The 15747-nt window shown below is 37.7% G+C and overlaps 1 protein-coding gene across 1 annotated transcript in view; it reads right to left on the bottom strand.

Annotated features, from left to right (window-relative positions):
* Nucleotides 1-15747, bottom strand: part of AHI1 (Abelson helper integration site 1) — a 241425-nt gene that overhangs the window by 9499 nt on the left and 216179 nt on the right. Inside the window, exon 23 of the mRNA XM_036765884.1 lies at nucleotides 4304-4374. Within this exon, the coding sequence (XP_036621779.1) occupies nucleotides 4304-4374 (71 nt within the window). The remainder of the gene's footprint in view (nucleotides 1-4303; nucleotides 4375-15747) is intronic.

The following is a 15747-nucleotide window of genomic DNA, read 5'->3' as shown; positions in this document are numbered from 1 at the left end:
ATACACAAGAATTGAAGGAAATATGTTTGTAAAATTTTTTTGAATTAGAAAGAGGATCTTGCATTTATGTATTTGCCAACAATACAAGGGAAAACATGTGAAAACTCCCCAAGAGGTCTTCTAAAACACTAATATAAGTACTTCAAAATAAGAGTCAACTATGTTAAACAGAAAATATGCTATAAATATTCTGGAAAGTTTTGAATAAAGAATTTGATTTTCCCCTTAATGCAGCTATGCAGGGACTTTGTGATTTTATTTTGACTATATAATTATTTGTTTCCATTTAATTCCATATGAAAAGAATTGAATGATTAGAAAAGCAGACATGAGAACTCAAAAAGCATAACAACATGGGGCAATTGAGTGTATGGGTGAACAGGCTTTTATGCACATGAATAGATCCTAAAGGCATCACTGTATTATCATACAGGTTTTTTTTAAGTTTGTATAATTCATAAAAGTCTTAAGCTTTTAAGGAAGTAGGTGACACATTTTGCAAAGTTTTCTATTAGAAACTGTTAAGGTCAAGTTCTGATGCTTAAAGAGGGATAAACTCTCAGCTACTCAGATTGGCTCATTCCCTGAGTGTTCAAGTTTTACTGAATTATTGTAAGGGTATAGGGCTGTATAAAGAGGACTAGATTTAACATTATAAGACCCAGGTTTGAATCCTGCTCTGAAATTTATTGGAAATGAAGGCAAGTTACTTGACTTCTCTGGGCCACCACAATTCAATCAAAGTCAACAAACATTTATCAAGCGCCTACTATGTGCAAGACATTGTGCTAGGTACTGGGGAGATACAAAGACAAAAATCATGTAGTCCTTGACTTCAAAGAGCTTAATGGGGGATATCAGATGTACAAATATAAGTAAGGCTAAGGATTCTGAATTTTATCTTAACATAACTTGAAACTACTGATGATTTGTGAGTAGTAGATCTTTATCTCATCAGATCTGTATTTTAGGTCAATCAATCTGACAGCTCTCTGGAGGATACGATTGGAGTTGGGAGACTGGAGGAAGGAAGATCGATTAGGAAATGACTGGAATCATCTATGGAAAAGGTGATGAGGGACTGAATTTGGTTAGAGACTCTATATAATAGAAGAGAACACTTGTGAGGGACTTTGTGAAGGCAGAATGGAAAAGATGACAATTGATTGGCTATCTGAGGGGAAACGGGAGAAGAGTCAGAGATGATGCCAAGATTGTGAATATAGGTGACTAGAAGGAGGTTATATGAGAGGAGAGAAGGAAACTGCTATTGAGATACTTTATGGAGGCGGAATAGATAAGACTCAGCAACTGACTGTATACAGGGATTGAGGAGGAAAGACAATCCCAAGGTTATGAACTTTAGACAGTAGAAGGGCACAGGGACACTTAAAAAGAAACAGTCAACTATGCAAGAAGGACTTTATAGCTTTGGATATCTGGGTAGCAATGGAGGAAGCGGTGGGTAATATGGGATCAGAGTTCAGGAGAGAGATTTGGGCTGGATATCTTGGAGCTATATGAAGCATGAATATGAAAGGAAGTATGATACAGTGGAGGAAGAACTGGTTCAGGGGCCTGGGGAAAATCCTGCCTCTAATACATATTGGCTGTGTCACCTTGGACAACTTAACCTCTCAGTGCTCTCGGAAATTTTTCAAGACTATAAGTGGCAGAGACGGTTCTGTCCCGCATGGAAGGAGTGGGTTTCCTCATTTGGGAGTTGCCTATTTCAGTGAGATTACAGGTTTAGTTATTTCCGTCACCCCTGAATTTACATGGCAATTGAGTCCATGGGGGCAGACTGGGAAGTAGAGCAGGGTGTAAAATCACCTTAGAGATAGAAGAAGGCCCAGCTCAGAGCCCGCGGGTTCAGCCACGCTTAATGGACAGAAGAATGATGACCTGGCAAAGAAGATGGAGAAGGAATAGTTGTAGAACTAGGAGGAGAAGGGTGGTGAGGTACGGTAGTATCTCAGGAACAAGGGAGGAGCGAGCATCCTGGAGAAGGAAATAGTTGGTGATGTCGAGAGCTGAACAGAATTCTAGTAAAATGACAACCGAGAAAAAGTAACTGGATTGAAAACCTTGGAGAGAGCTGTTTAAACTCAGCAGTGAATCATAAACTGGACTGCAGCGGGTGGAGATGTGAACACACAGAGGTGACAAGTTCTAGGGGTCTGAGTGTGAATGGCTGAAGAGGATGAGAGTTTGAAGGCATGGAAGGGTGAAGCAAAGGCTCGGATTGGGAGAACTGTGTATATCTATGGGGAGTTTGATAAAGAGATTGAAAACGAGAGAGAAGGCATGAGATGGGAAACGGAATCAGGAACACAGGTGGAGGAGTTAGCCCTCATTTATAAAATGGGGATTGTTGTTTGTCCTTCCTTTTTGAAAAGGACCAGTGACATCATGGGTGACTTGACTTGCGTGTGAATTGGATTAAAGTGAGGCAGAGTTGCACAAAGTCATCAGCTTCAATTTCTCTTCCTACGCCATCAAAGTCCAGTGACAGAACAAAAGTTAGGATGACTAGCAATAGCCTAGGGTGCAGTGACGCTGGTATTTTCGATGCCTAAGCTCTGAGCTCTCCATAGTGCCTGCTTCACCTGCCTTCGTGGCTTTTGGAATAAATTGTTCTCATCCATGCATTCTGCTGGGGAAAGTCTCCACATGCTTGGGGTAGACATCCCCCCAACTTGAGTTTGAGGCCTGTTGGCTATCCTCGACTTGGTTTAGCCCTTCTGCCAAGATGGTTTACTGGGGTGTGGCCACTGCACATGCTACAGCTTGTTGGGACCACAGGTGAGAGTTGGGTGAATCAGTGGACAGTGAAGTTGGATGAGCAGCCCTGAAAAGTGCTCTGCAAATCCTCACACTGGAGGTGCTAGTCCTCCTGAACACCCCCACCCACAAAATGGGGATAATAAGACCTGCCCTGCTTAATTTACAGGGGTATTATGACACTTGCACTTTACAAATCTGAAAGTGATCAGTGATATCATCAGAGTGCACATTCCCTACGCTGAGGCAAAGCATAACCGCTCTCTCAGGGCACGAGCTTCCTGAATTGCTATGCTAGAAGACCCATCAACCCTCTGCATACCTGGTGAGGAGCCTCTTAAAACTTAGCTGGGCTGGTCACATGAGGACAAAGCTCAAGATTAGAAAGACCTTACCAGAGGCTTGTGCTCTGCGGGCACAGCCATCAGGAGCATGCATGTGCATGGCACCATCAAGCATCAAGGAAGGACTTTACCATGTTATTATCATCATCATCATTTTCTACTCAATGTGAACTGATGGATACAAAGGATCACCTAAATATCTTACCTGTATAATATTTTAAATATTATTTTGTATTAGAGTTCCTTCCTCTCTCCCTCGCTCCTTCCCTCCTTCCCTCTTCTGTCTTCCTCTTCCTCTCTCCCCTCTCATCCTCTCTCTGATTTCACTGGTGTAGGGAACTACCAATGAGGAATCTAGCTCCACCAATACAGAGTGGCACATTAATTCTTTATACTATTCCATTCTATAATACTATACTATTATAACATTCAGTTTAACAAACATTTATTGAGTGCCCACTACAGGTAAGGTAATTTGACAGAATTTAAAAAAAACCCAGCCCTCTAGCTTTTTAGTGAGGGATGGGAGAGAAAAAAAATGGGGTATAATTGGGACAAAGGACAAATACAAACAAAATGCTCTAGTTATATTTGAGGAGAGAATACTTTTAGCTGTGGAGGTCAGGGAATTAAATAAAGCTAGAATATTAAACAAAGCTAAAAAGGTAGGTTGGAACCAGTGGTGGAGTATTTTAAATGCCAGGTTACAGAACTTGTATTTCATATCGCAGAGGCAGTAGAGAACCACTGAAAGTTTTTGAGTTGGGGCGACCTGGTCAGATCTGAGCAATAGCTTCGAAGATTGGGGAAGGCATTGTTTTGGTGGAAACAAGTCAATGGGAATGGGAAGAGACTGACCAAAAATAATCAGGGATGTGTGCAGAATCATTATAGAGTATGTAAGGGAAGGATTATAGGGTGGGATAGGCTCAATATTTGGAAGGCAACAGGAAGGAGGTCATTTTATAACTTTTGATGTAATACACCTATCTTCATAGGACAATTAACTTATTTTAAGTGAAACATTGTTAAATTTGTCCACAAACAGATTAACTTAAATTTAACTTATAGTTCTAATGTCTTATTAAAAAAATTTCAGAAACTAAGAAATCACAATTTTAAAAAGACAATTGTTGAACGAGTGCAGAACTAACTTAGAAGGATCTGGCACTTACTGTATTGCAGGTGAATCTAAATGTGTGTCAGACAATTTAAGATCCTGGGACTTGCTGAGAACCTTTGACATCTGCAAAAGATGAAGAAGAAGAAAAAAACCTAGTAGTAAGGTAAAAAGAAGGAAGATAATGAGGCCAACATTTGTATGCTGAAAACCCACGAGCTTCCTGAATGAGGAGAGAATATACCTCTTTTGAAAAAGAATGTCTATCAGCTATGATATGTTCACTCCTATGTGGTTAAAAACAAGGAAACAGCTCTCCAACATGAAACGCTCTTTATAAATAAAATCAATTTTCAGGTGTGTGGCCGAAGGAGTAGGTCACAAATCTACTTGAATGACTCTAGGGACAGTGTATGGTATATTAACTGAATTTAAATGGTAAATACTTCTAAATGTTTACTATAGTCGGATTTGAAGTCGTCTCTCAAAATTGTACTGTTTGGTTAAAAACATTTCCATTTGTCACTCTCTTTGTAAAGTGGTAGATAGCAGATTTTATGCAAGATTTCTCTGCTGATAAACATTTAAAAATATTTAGCAAAACCTAAGCCTGTGTACAGTACATTAGTAGATAGAAGAACTCAATTTGCACTCCGGGAATAACTATTTCATTCTTTTCTCACTTTTTCCCTTTACTTTCATAGATCTGATGTGACTAGTATTTTGGCCACTTCTTATAAATTTCAATGTGTTCTATTTATATATTCAATACCTTTTATAACATGTTATTATTTCTACAGTACGTTCTTTAACCTAGGAATTAAGCAATTAGAAAAATTCTTAGTCTCCATATAGGCCTGAATCTTTTATTCTCATTTCCCTAATTATTATTTGGATGCATTATTGATGTGCTTTATGCTTCATGAAATCTGGAGTACAATGGTACTTCTGTATGTGCATGGCTAGGTCAAACCCAACCTAGGAAAACTGACAAGATTACTCAACTTAATCTGCAGATTTAATGCAATGTCATCCAAACATCAAAAAGAAACTTCATAGGATTGGATAAGACAACATTTATATGGAAGAACATATGACCTGAAGAATATTGTTCTTGACCACCATCTCCTCCTGGATTCTTTCTGCATTCGGGGTTTTTGTGACACTGCTCTTCACTGGTTTTTCCCCATCTGTCTGGCGGCTCCTTCCATAACCCAAGGTTCTGTCTGCACCTTCTCCTTTGGCTCTGCAACCTCTCAGAACAATCTCAGCAGTTTCCATGGATTCAATTATTATGCCTCTGTAGATGCCTCCCTTATCTATATATCCAGCCCTAATCTTTCTCTTGAGCTATTGTCCTATACCATCAAGTGCCAAGTGGACATTTCCAACTGGATGTTCCATAGACACCTGATATTCAACATATTCAAAATGTAAATCACCGTCTCTTGTTATCCTTTCCCCTAATAAAACTTTCCTAGCTTTGTTAAGGCTTCCAATAGTCTTCCATACATCCAAGTTTGTAAGTGAAAGTCACAGCTAAATATTCACTCTTCCTTTTCCCCCATAACCAATTAGTTGCCAAGTCTTACTGACTTTGCCTCGTAACATCTTTCACATTTGTCTTCCACCTCACAGTTACCACTTTAGTTCAAGCCCTCATAACCTTTCTTCCTTGTCTCCAGTCTCCAATCTATTCTTCACGGAGCTGCTCAAATGACATTTCTAAAGCACATGTCTTACAAGGTCAAGACTCTCCAAAGATATCTCCATTCAACATGCCCAAAACAGAATCTATCTTTTTCTACAAAATCTCCCTTTTATTAACCATCCTATTACTTCCAAGGGTACCAACATGCTCCTAGTCACTGGGACTCAGCCTCTGTGTCATCCCAGTTGTCTCATTCTCATCTACCCCACATATCTAATCTGCCAATATTTATAAAACACTTAGCACAGTACCAGGCACACAGCAGGCATTTAATAAATGCTTGTTCTCTTCTCTTCCCCTATATCTTCACATACCTTGTATATCCCTCCTTCTCTCCATTTTACACAAGCATGAAAGTAGCTCAGACTCTCATCATCTCTCCCCTCAGCCATGGTAACAGCCTGGGCTCCCTGCTTTGTCTCTCCCTATTCTGATCCACCCTCCACTCAGCTGTCAACATGATTTTCTTAAAGTGTAGGTCTGACCATGTCACATCCATGCTCAATGAGCTCTAGTAACTGACCAGGATAAAATACATAGTCCTCTGTTGGGCATTCAAAGCTCTTTGTCTCTTCTTATTCTCCCACCCCATCCCTACCCCAAGAACCCTACAATCCAGCAGCAACAGCCTACCTGTTGTTCTCTGGATTCTGTGCTCAGAAGGTTCTGTCCCCTCACTTCTGCCTCATAGATTCAGCTCAAATCTTATCCTCTAGAGGGGAGTTCTCACAGTCCCCCTCAGTTGCTATTGTCTTTCCCTCTCAGATTATTCTCCCTCTACTCTATCTATCTATCTATATCTATATATCTTGTATGTACCTAGTTATTTACATGCTGTTGCCTCCCATTAAAATTAAGCTTCTTGAAAGCAGAGGTGGGTTTTATCTTTCTTTGAATTCCCAGTGATTAGTACAGTATCTGCACATAGTAAGTGCTTAAAAAACACCTATTGACTGGCTGATTGACTGCTCCAAAAGATCCTATGGCTCCCTATAACCCTTAAGGGGGCTTGTGCCAACAATGTTACTTGCAGCTGCTGTGGAGGTGTAAGGCCAACATCAGCACACAGGAGGGCTGCTAGCATAGGTTCATTGATCTGCTTTTCTAAGGAAAGCAACGTTAAGGGGTTTACAATCTCACTTTAATTAAACATACATATATCATTCACTTGGTTCAGGGGAAAAAATCAGCACCCTGAACTTCAGAGAAAACACAAACAGAAATTACAAGCAGAAATTATATAAACAGAGCAAATAAAACAAATCAGCAGACAGGGCTTCTGTCTGTCCATAGCAATACATACATACATAGTTACAAGAGAGAGAAGCAAGAACATCTGGGTTTTCAAAGCTGGGGGGCTCCTTAACGGCTACCCGGAGTCTCGTCTGGCCAAATCACACAAACACTCTTCCAATGAGTGAGCCCCCAAAGCAAAATGCTAACTTCAGAGTATATATATACACTTCAGGGTCAGAGGGCGTCACAACCATGTGACTCAAACTCATGTGACTTAGGCTTTCTTGTGACTTAAGCAGGTTGTCAAAGACTCTTGATTCAATCAAAGGCAAGGCTCAATCAAAGGCACTTGATTGTCTTAGTGCTGAGAAGCACTCCAAAACAAAAAACGGTAAAAAGTCCCACTTTGCTTGCCATTATAGGGCTGCAAATTCTTCTGGTTCATACTTCATCAAGTAACTAAATAGGTATTTAATTAATCACATATTATGTGCCATTCACTGTGCTAAGTGCTGGGGAGATACAAAGAAATGCAAAAACAGTCCCTGCCCTCCAGGAGTTTATAATCTAATGGGGGAAACGACATACAAACAAGTATAAACATAAAAGATTATATACACACACAAACACACACAGATACACTGTTCTTCATCTATTATGTATATATGTACAAACAAGATATATGTGTACAGACATACATGTGTGCACACATACATATACATATATACAAGCACACACATTATATACATACATACATATACTCTCCTTGGGAAGGCACTAGCATTAAAGGGAACCAGGAAAGGCCTCCTGAAGAATGTAGGATTTGAATGGAGATTGGAAGGAAGACAGGGAAGCCAATGCCACTGGATTGTAGAGTATATGGAGACGGGCAAGATCTAAGAAGCCTGGAAATACAGGAGGGGCCGGGTTATGAAAGCCTTTAAAAGCCAAACGCAGGATCTTATATTCAATCCTGGAGGTAACAGGGAGTTACTGCAGGAGGGGCTGACATGGTTTGACCTGCTTTGGAAGACCCCTGTGACAGCAGAGTGCAGGAGGGACTGGAATAGGAAAAGACTTGAAGTTGGGAAAAGAAGCAGCAGGCTGCTGTAGTGATCTAGGCACGAGGCGACAATGGCCCGTATGGAGGTGACGGCAGCATGAGAGAAGAGAAAGGGGATTATTTGAGAGAGGTTACGGAGATAAAAATCAACAAGCCTTGGCCAGAGATTAGACATGAAAGATGAGAGTTAAAGCCCTTCACGGCCTGCCTCTAGCCTACACTGTCAAGCACACTATACATGACTTGCCTTCACACACACTACAATCTAGTCGAACTGGCTTTCTTACTGCTCCCCATCTGTGACATTTTGTGCCTTTGCAAATACTGTCTGAACCCCCCTCCCCTTAGTGGACATGTTCTCCCTCGGGGCTCAGCTTGTGCTCCTCTTCCTCTCTGACCATCCCACACCCAAGTAAATGTAAGTTCCTAGAGGGCAGGGAACGTTTTGCTTGATCTCTGTATCCCCAGCCTGGAACATAAATGTTTGTTGATGGACATGACTCATTCTTTTAAAAACTATGTATTGAGATTCTTTTTAAATTTTACCTCACCTTGGTTTCTCAATATAGCCTTTCTCTCTCCCCTGCCGGAAAACCATCCCTCCTAATAAGGAATAAAAACAAGGAGAGAACACAAACATTCAGAGAAACAGACCAAACATTAACCACATATGACATCATAGGCCCATAGCCATACCTGCACCTGCAAAGGGAGAGAGGAACATTCTCAAATCCCTCCTTTAGTCCCAAGCTGGGTCATTATAATTTCATAGCATGCAGCTTCATTTGTTTTGTTGTCCTTACTCCTGATATTTACATCACTGTAGCCCATCATGTATTGTTTTCCTGGTTCTGTTCACTTGGCTTTGCCTCAGTTCATACAAGTCTTCCCAGGCTTCCATGTTTCCATCACATTTACTGTTTTTCACTGCATAGCAATGTTCCATTCATGTACCATGACTTGTTGAGCCTTCCCCAGTTGAAGTGCATTTATTTTTATTTCCAGTTCTCTGCTACCACTAGAAATGCTGCTATGAATATTTTGGCGTATGTGACATATTGTGTCTCATATTGAGATCTTTGGGTCAGAGGCTAAGGGCTTTTTAATGACTCATTAATTCTAAATCAAAAGATGATATATGAAATGCAATCTTATAACAAATTAGTGTAGTTTGATTAGAATTTTTAATAAAAAAGTAATGAGTATTTATTTCTTAACACTTCAGAATATAGTTTCCTAAGAAAGCAAACCAGTCCACAGTTGGTAGTAAGAGTGTGAGGAAAATAAATGATAAATGCTGCATATAACTTATGTAGAAATTAACTACTTTACGAAAATCAACTATTTAAAATTCACAGACAACATTTAAGCTGACAGAATGCTGAAGTCTTTGGATTATACACAAAATGTACAATATCTGATAGCTAAGAACAACAGTGTTTTTCAATATTACTTGAGTAATTAATGCTTTTGTAGTGTTGATGTCTGCTTTTCCTTTTTGTGTTTCCCCTGTTCACAATTAGATGTTTTCAAATCATACTTCTGCAATGTCTGACTGAATGTCTTTAGATCATCATTATATTTCTCATCTTTGAAAACATACTGAATTTTCCCAAGCCACAGATAAACAGTATTATTTTTAAGAGTACTGTTTCTGTTATATATTTTAAAAACTAAATTAAATGTAGCCTGGATGGTAAAAAAAAAGGTATTATGGCAAATAGTAAATTCTGATTAAATCAATAAAGATTTATGGATTTTACCCCATCAGTGGTGTTGATTTGAATTTATTTAAAATTTTAAAATAAAGTATTGCTCATAAAACAGTAAAAAAAAAAACCAAGTACAGATTGGAAAACATTTATTTTTCATTCTCAAAAAAGCAACAAATGTTGGGAACCATCAAAAACTTATTTACAAATATATTAATTGCTAAATTGCTCTTAGTTTTCTTCCAGAAATATTTATAAAATATGTTCAAATCATAGCAATCATTCCATTAAAGTGAATAGTCCCTGTCCTCTACATGACTTTAAGTATTACTTCTATCTCTTTGCTAGTGACAAGACTAGCCTATTCTACCTAATGCAGTATTTTTGAAAAGTTTGGAAAATTTTAATTTTGGGAGTCTGTTGGAAGATACACACATATTGATGCCCTCTTGGCAGAGCTGTGAATTGTGGAAAGCAATTTGGAGCTATTCCCCAAAAGTCATTAAACTGTGCATACCTTATGACTCAGTGATACCACTTCTAAACTTATATTCCAAAGAATTCAAAGAAAGAGGGGAAAGACCCATATGCATAAAAAAAAGATTTACAGCCCCTCTTTTTGTTGTAGTAAAGAACTGGAAAGTAAGGATGTGCCTTTCAGTTGGGGAATGGTTGGAAAAAAAAGAGTATATGATATAAAACAATATTATTGCATCATAATAACTGATGACAGTGATTGTATCAGAAAAACCTGGAAAGATCTGAAGTGATCAGAACCAGAAGATCATCTGATAGAGTAGATAACAACATCATAAAGGCAAACAACTTTGAAAGACCTAGTCAATGCAGTGGCCAACAATAACTCCAGATGACTGATGGTGAAGCATTCTACCCAATACCTGACAGAGCAATATAGTTGGGAGAATGATAGATACATTTTTGGACACGGGAAATGTGTCAATTAATTTTGCTTGACTATGTTTATGTGTTACAAGGATTGTGTTTTTCTTTATTTTATTGGGGGATGGAGGGATTTGAGAGAGAGAAGAGAGGTAGAGATACTGTTGCCAAAAAGTGAAAAGAAAACAAAAAAGGGTCACTGAAGCATATTTTTAAAATTCACATATAAGTTCATATAAACACATATGAGCTCATATAAGCTTTGTGCATTCTTATCCCAATTGCCTTTCTAAAAGAAGAGTCCTGGGTCCTGGAGCAAGGTTACATCTCTACTTCAGAGTCCTAGGGATACCCCAAAGAGTAGGGAGCTATTATTTAATGCCATTTGCTTGAGCCCTCACTGTTGGCTTCTCCCCTCCCTGTTCTACTCCATGCAAGTGATCAGTTGAGAATAATTTTTGCCAGCCAGTTTTAACTAGATTTTAGGAGTATCTACTAAGGTGTCATAGGAAGAAAAGGTGGCACAAATATCCCTGCTTTCCCCACCATAATCTCTGACATACTTTCCTACAAGTACATCGTCTAGGGGAAAGTGGGCTCAAGCTTAGCACATGTGGCAAAAGGAGCAATAGCTCCCAGCTGCTGGGGGTTCTTTTCTCCCATTCCTAGGGTGCTAAAGAACTTCCCCTTAGGGAAGTTATTGTTTCTTTACTAGAATGCTTGTAAGACTATGTAGCCAATCTGTCCGTCACTACCAGTGCAGGCACTACTGTGAGCTGATCTGGAAATGCCTCTAGGACACCAGTGGGAAGATAGTCCAATATCCCCCATACCCTTCTAAGCTTGCAAGGTCCTCTCCTAGCCAAGGATAAGAGAGCTGGCTGAAGAGGACCCCAAACTACAGCAGTTCCTTTCCAAGGGTTTCACTGGAATATCATATTTGTTCCAAACTCTAGAATGATTCCAGTTCTAAATCAGCTTGATAATTTATAAATGACCTTTGGGGCATGACCAAATTCCTTAGTCTATTGGAACACCATTCCTACACAATGTCATACCAGTTTCAAAGATTTTTTTGTATTTGGTCTAAAAGTCTATAATTGATATTGATTTTTTTTCATTTACTTTATGTAAGGTGGGAAGTAAATTGATTGAGTAAATCAATTAAACCTAGCCTTACACATAGAAGATAACAGAAGGAAGCTCATCAGGAACTACAAATGCATGATGGCTTTGAAGTGACACGCCAAATTCATTATATACCTGCAAAAACAATAAGTTGTATATAATAGAGATTTGCACGTTTACATGTAATTTTCTTTTTCTATTCTACTTTGTAAATGGAAATGATTCCCTTTTGTGTGTGCATTAAATTTAAAACAACAGCAAAAAAAATTAAAAATAAAGATAGTAAACTTCTGAAACTGACTCAATTTGAGCTATCGAGAAAAAGGAAAAGTATTAAAACTGGCATAGTGAAAAATAATGGATTTGGACTTCAACATCACTTTCTACCTTGTGTGATCTTGGGCAAGTTCATTTCACTTTCTGAGACCTATTCATTTGTTAAATGGGGATATGTACTTGAATAATGGGCATATTTATGTGATATTTCAAGGGTTTGCAAAATATTTTACATATATGACCCCATTTTATTCTCACAACACTGTGAGGAAATACTACAGTTATTATCACCCCTATTTTAACAGATGAATAAACTAAGGCTCGGAGAATTTGAGAGATTTGCCTAGGCTCGTAAAAAGAATGTCAGAAGCACGGTTTGAATTCAAGTATCTCTTAAAGCCAGGGGCAGGGCTCCTCCTTTACCACTGCTGTTTCTCAGATGACTTCTAGGATATGCCCCTACTCTATCGCCTTTCATTTCTTTCATATTTGAGCCCTAGAACATGATACATTTTTTTGTGAATGTTTCACATGTTTTAAAATGAAATATATATGTGAACTTCATTCAAGTTAGTGAATTCTTCCTTATTTATCTTTTTGCTTGAATGACCATATTGTTAGCTGGGTATTTAAATCTTTCACTATAATTGAATGTCTAATACTAAGGTTTAGTTGTATAGATTACTATTCCTGATATTTTCTTACTGTTAAGGGGTATCTTTGAACATGATAGTATCTCCTTATTTCTCAAAGCTTTCTTATTAGAATTTACCTTTTTCAGATATCATCATGTCAATCTTTGGGCTTTTTAGAGTAAGAAATGTCAATGAAACCCATTATTTTAAATCCGTGTATGTCTTTTAGAATTAAGATTTAATTCCTGAAGACAACCAAGGGTTGCATTGTTATTGTCTTGGTGTTAAATGCGTGTAATAACTTGACAATATGCATTTTGTCCACTTTGTTTTTCTTGTATAGACTACTAGGCACATGTCTTCTGAATGGCTATGGATCTCATCAAGGAGGCCATGTATTGTTCTGGGATTTAATGAAACTGACACAATATCAATTGCAAACAAATCTATCTGGAGAATATCACAAAAATAAGGAATTTCTTATTGAATGTTTGATTGATTGATCAAGATATACCACAACACTGACGAATGCTTAACTTGATACTGACACTAAGAAGATATTTGGATAAAATTATCTCTATGAATATATTCTTTTAAGCAATCTTTAATAATCTTATATTTAGGAGATATTTTTTTGGAGAAGAGGTATTTTCTGCTCTACCAGGATGAATGACTTTTTGTAGTAAAAAAATGAATACAATGAATTTTGTGATGATATATGGCTTGTTATAGAAAAGCTGTTTATCAAAGCCTTTTTGTTCCCTTCTCCTATTTTTTAAAATCAAGAATATGCTTGGTAAATATATAGACAAGTCTTGTAAACATTAAAAGAAACTTGTATAAGTTGGTAGCTGTCATCTTTTGGTAGTGATATAATCTGTGATTACTTTTTATTCTTTTGGAATGTCTTTTACATGTCTTGAAAATTGATCTCTGAGTGCCTTTCACATGGCATTCTTTTGTATGTATTTGGTCAGGCCCAGCTAGTCCTGTCAACTTCATCTTCCTAAGTGCCATTTTAATTTTTTTCAATGATGAAAACTGAAAACATTATTATTGAAGTGTTGGCAAATACGTTACAATTAAAAACTCAATATTTGAAGTACTTTCAATTTTATCTATAAATGTACAGTCTTGGTATAATTACGCCAATCAACAAGCATTTCATAAATACCTACTTTGTGCCAGATTCTATGCTGGGATCTAGATATATAAAGACCGCCCCCCCCCCCCAAAAAAAAGAGAAACAGTGGTTCTCTTCAAGGACCTATATTCTATAGGTAGAGAATGATCTGTTTCAGCTAGATCTCAACACAAACTCCCTGCAGACTCATTTTCATTTTTCCCTGTAATGCTTTTTGCTCTCATGTAAAGATCATACTATTTAAAATATTTTGTCATCCACTTCCATAACATTTTCCAAATATATCCATGTAATGTTGCTTTTGGATGCTATATTTCTTTGAGACATGACAGCAATTGTTTGCTGGCTGAAGTGATTTCTGGGGTCATTTGGCTTCATTGTGGCAACTATTTAAAATGGTTTAAATCCTTAAAGAAATGGTGAAGATAAGAGGCAATGCCTTACTTTATTAAATAATTTCCCATTTTTTTTTCTGAGCCAAGATGTTACATTCCCCCAGAATGAAAGTAAGATTACACACACACACACACACACACATACAAATATGCATAGAGATACACAACACACACACACATACACATACACACACATAAAGCAAAGACAGGGTTTGTTATATATGTGTATATACATACACATATACGTATACATATAAAACAAAGGCCAGGCTTGATATATACATATTATGTGTGTGTGTGTGTGTGTGTGTGCGCACGTGTGTGCATGTGTGTAGTGTTGCATATATGGCATACATTTAAGAAGTAATATCCAGAATGTTTTTCAGTAGCTGGTACATTCAAACTGCAGATAATAATAGTAGTTGGGTTCTCTTCTTTGCATATCTCAAAATTATGATAAAAAGATTATTCAGTAGACTAATATTTGGACTGTATTTCAGAGAGAAGTTTTCTGATTCATGCTGTAAATAATAGCAGTGACTCTCTTGTCAAGAAGGGAAATTTTTAAAAAATCCTGAAATGCAAATTTTGCCAATGGCTAATTTTTTTTTCCCAATAGAAACTCAATATACAATTCTGTTTTGTTTTACCTCTCTTCTTGATCCATTTATTTTAGCTTGCAGCTGAATAAAAATTTTCCCTGGCATGAGATGAAACATTCCTCCAACAATGTTGACAGGTAAATGTGTTGAGGCTGCTTGAATGACTAACGTGGGGTGGGGTTCACAACTCTTGAGAAAAGCTATTAAGTTGATGATTCTGATACTTCAAGTCCTATAGGACTAAATATTATTATAAAGATGAATGAATGAATTCTGGTTGAAAATAAGTGTTACTACAAGAAAGGTCAAGGGAAGAGAAAAAGGCTTTCAACAGCCTTTGTTACCACTGTAGTTTGAGACTTGTCAACGGATACTGAAGGAGAGGGCACTGGGGTATTTTATATGCTTCCTTTTATCCAAGAAAAGAAAACTGTTTTTTAAAAAGAGGCAAAAACAATATGATGGTACCTCACATCATAATTTATACCATTATCATAATATCATTTGGGTAAAATTTTCTATCTTTTCCTGGGCAAAAAAAACTTAATCTAGTTAACTTCTTATTTATTAGAAAGGCATCTTAGTGTAGTAAAGGTGAAGTCAGAGGACCTGAGTTCAAATACAGGGGCTGTCACTCGATGTGTGGCCTTGGGTAAGTCACTTAACAATGCTAGATTCCCTCATTTGTAAATGAAGA

Source organism: Trichosurus vulpecula, chromosome 7, assembly GCF_011100635.1.
Source record: "Trichosurus vulpecula isolate mTriVul1 chromosome 7, mTriVul1.pri, whole genome shotgun sequence".
Taxonomy (NCBI): domain Eukaryota; kingdom Metazoa; phylum Chordata; class Mammalia; order Diprotodontia; family Phalangeridae; genus Trichosurus; species Trichosurus vulpecula.
The sequence above is the reverse complement of the archived record's forward strand: the minus strand, read 5'-3'. Positions and strand labels throughout refer to the sequence as shown.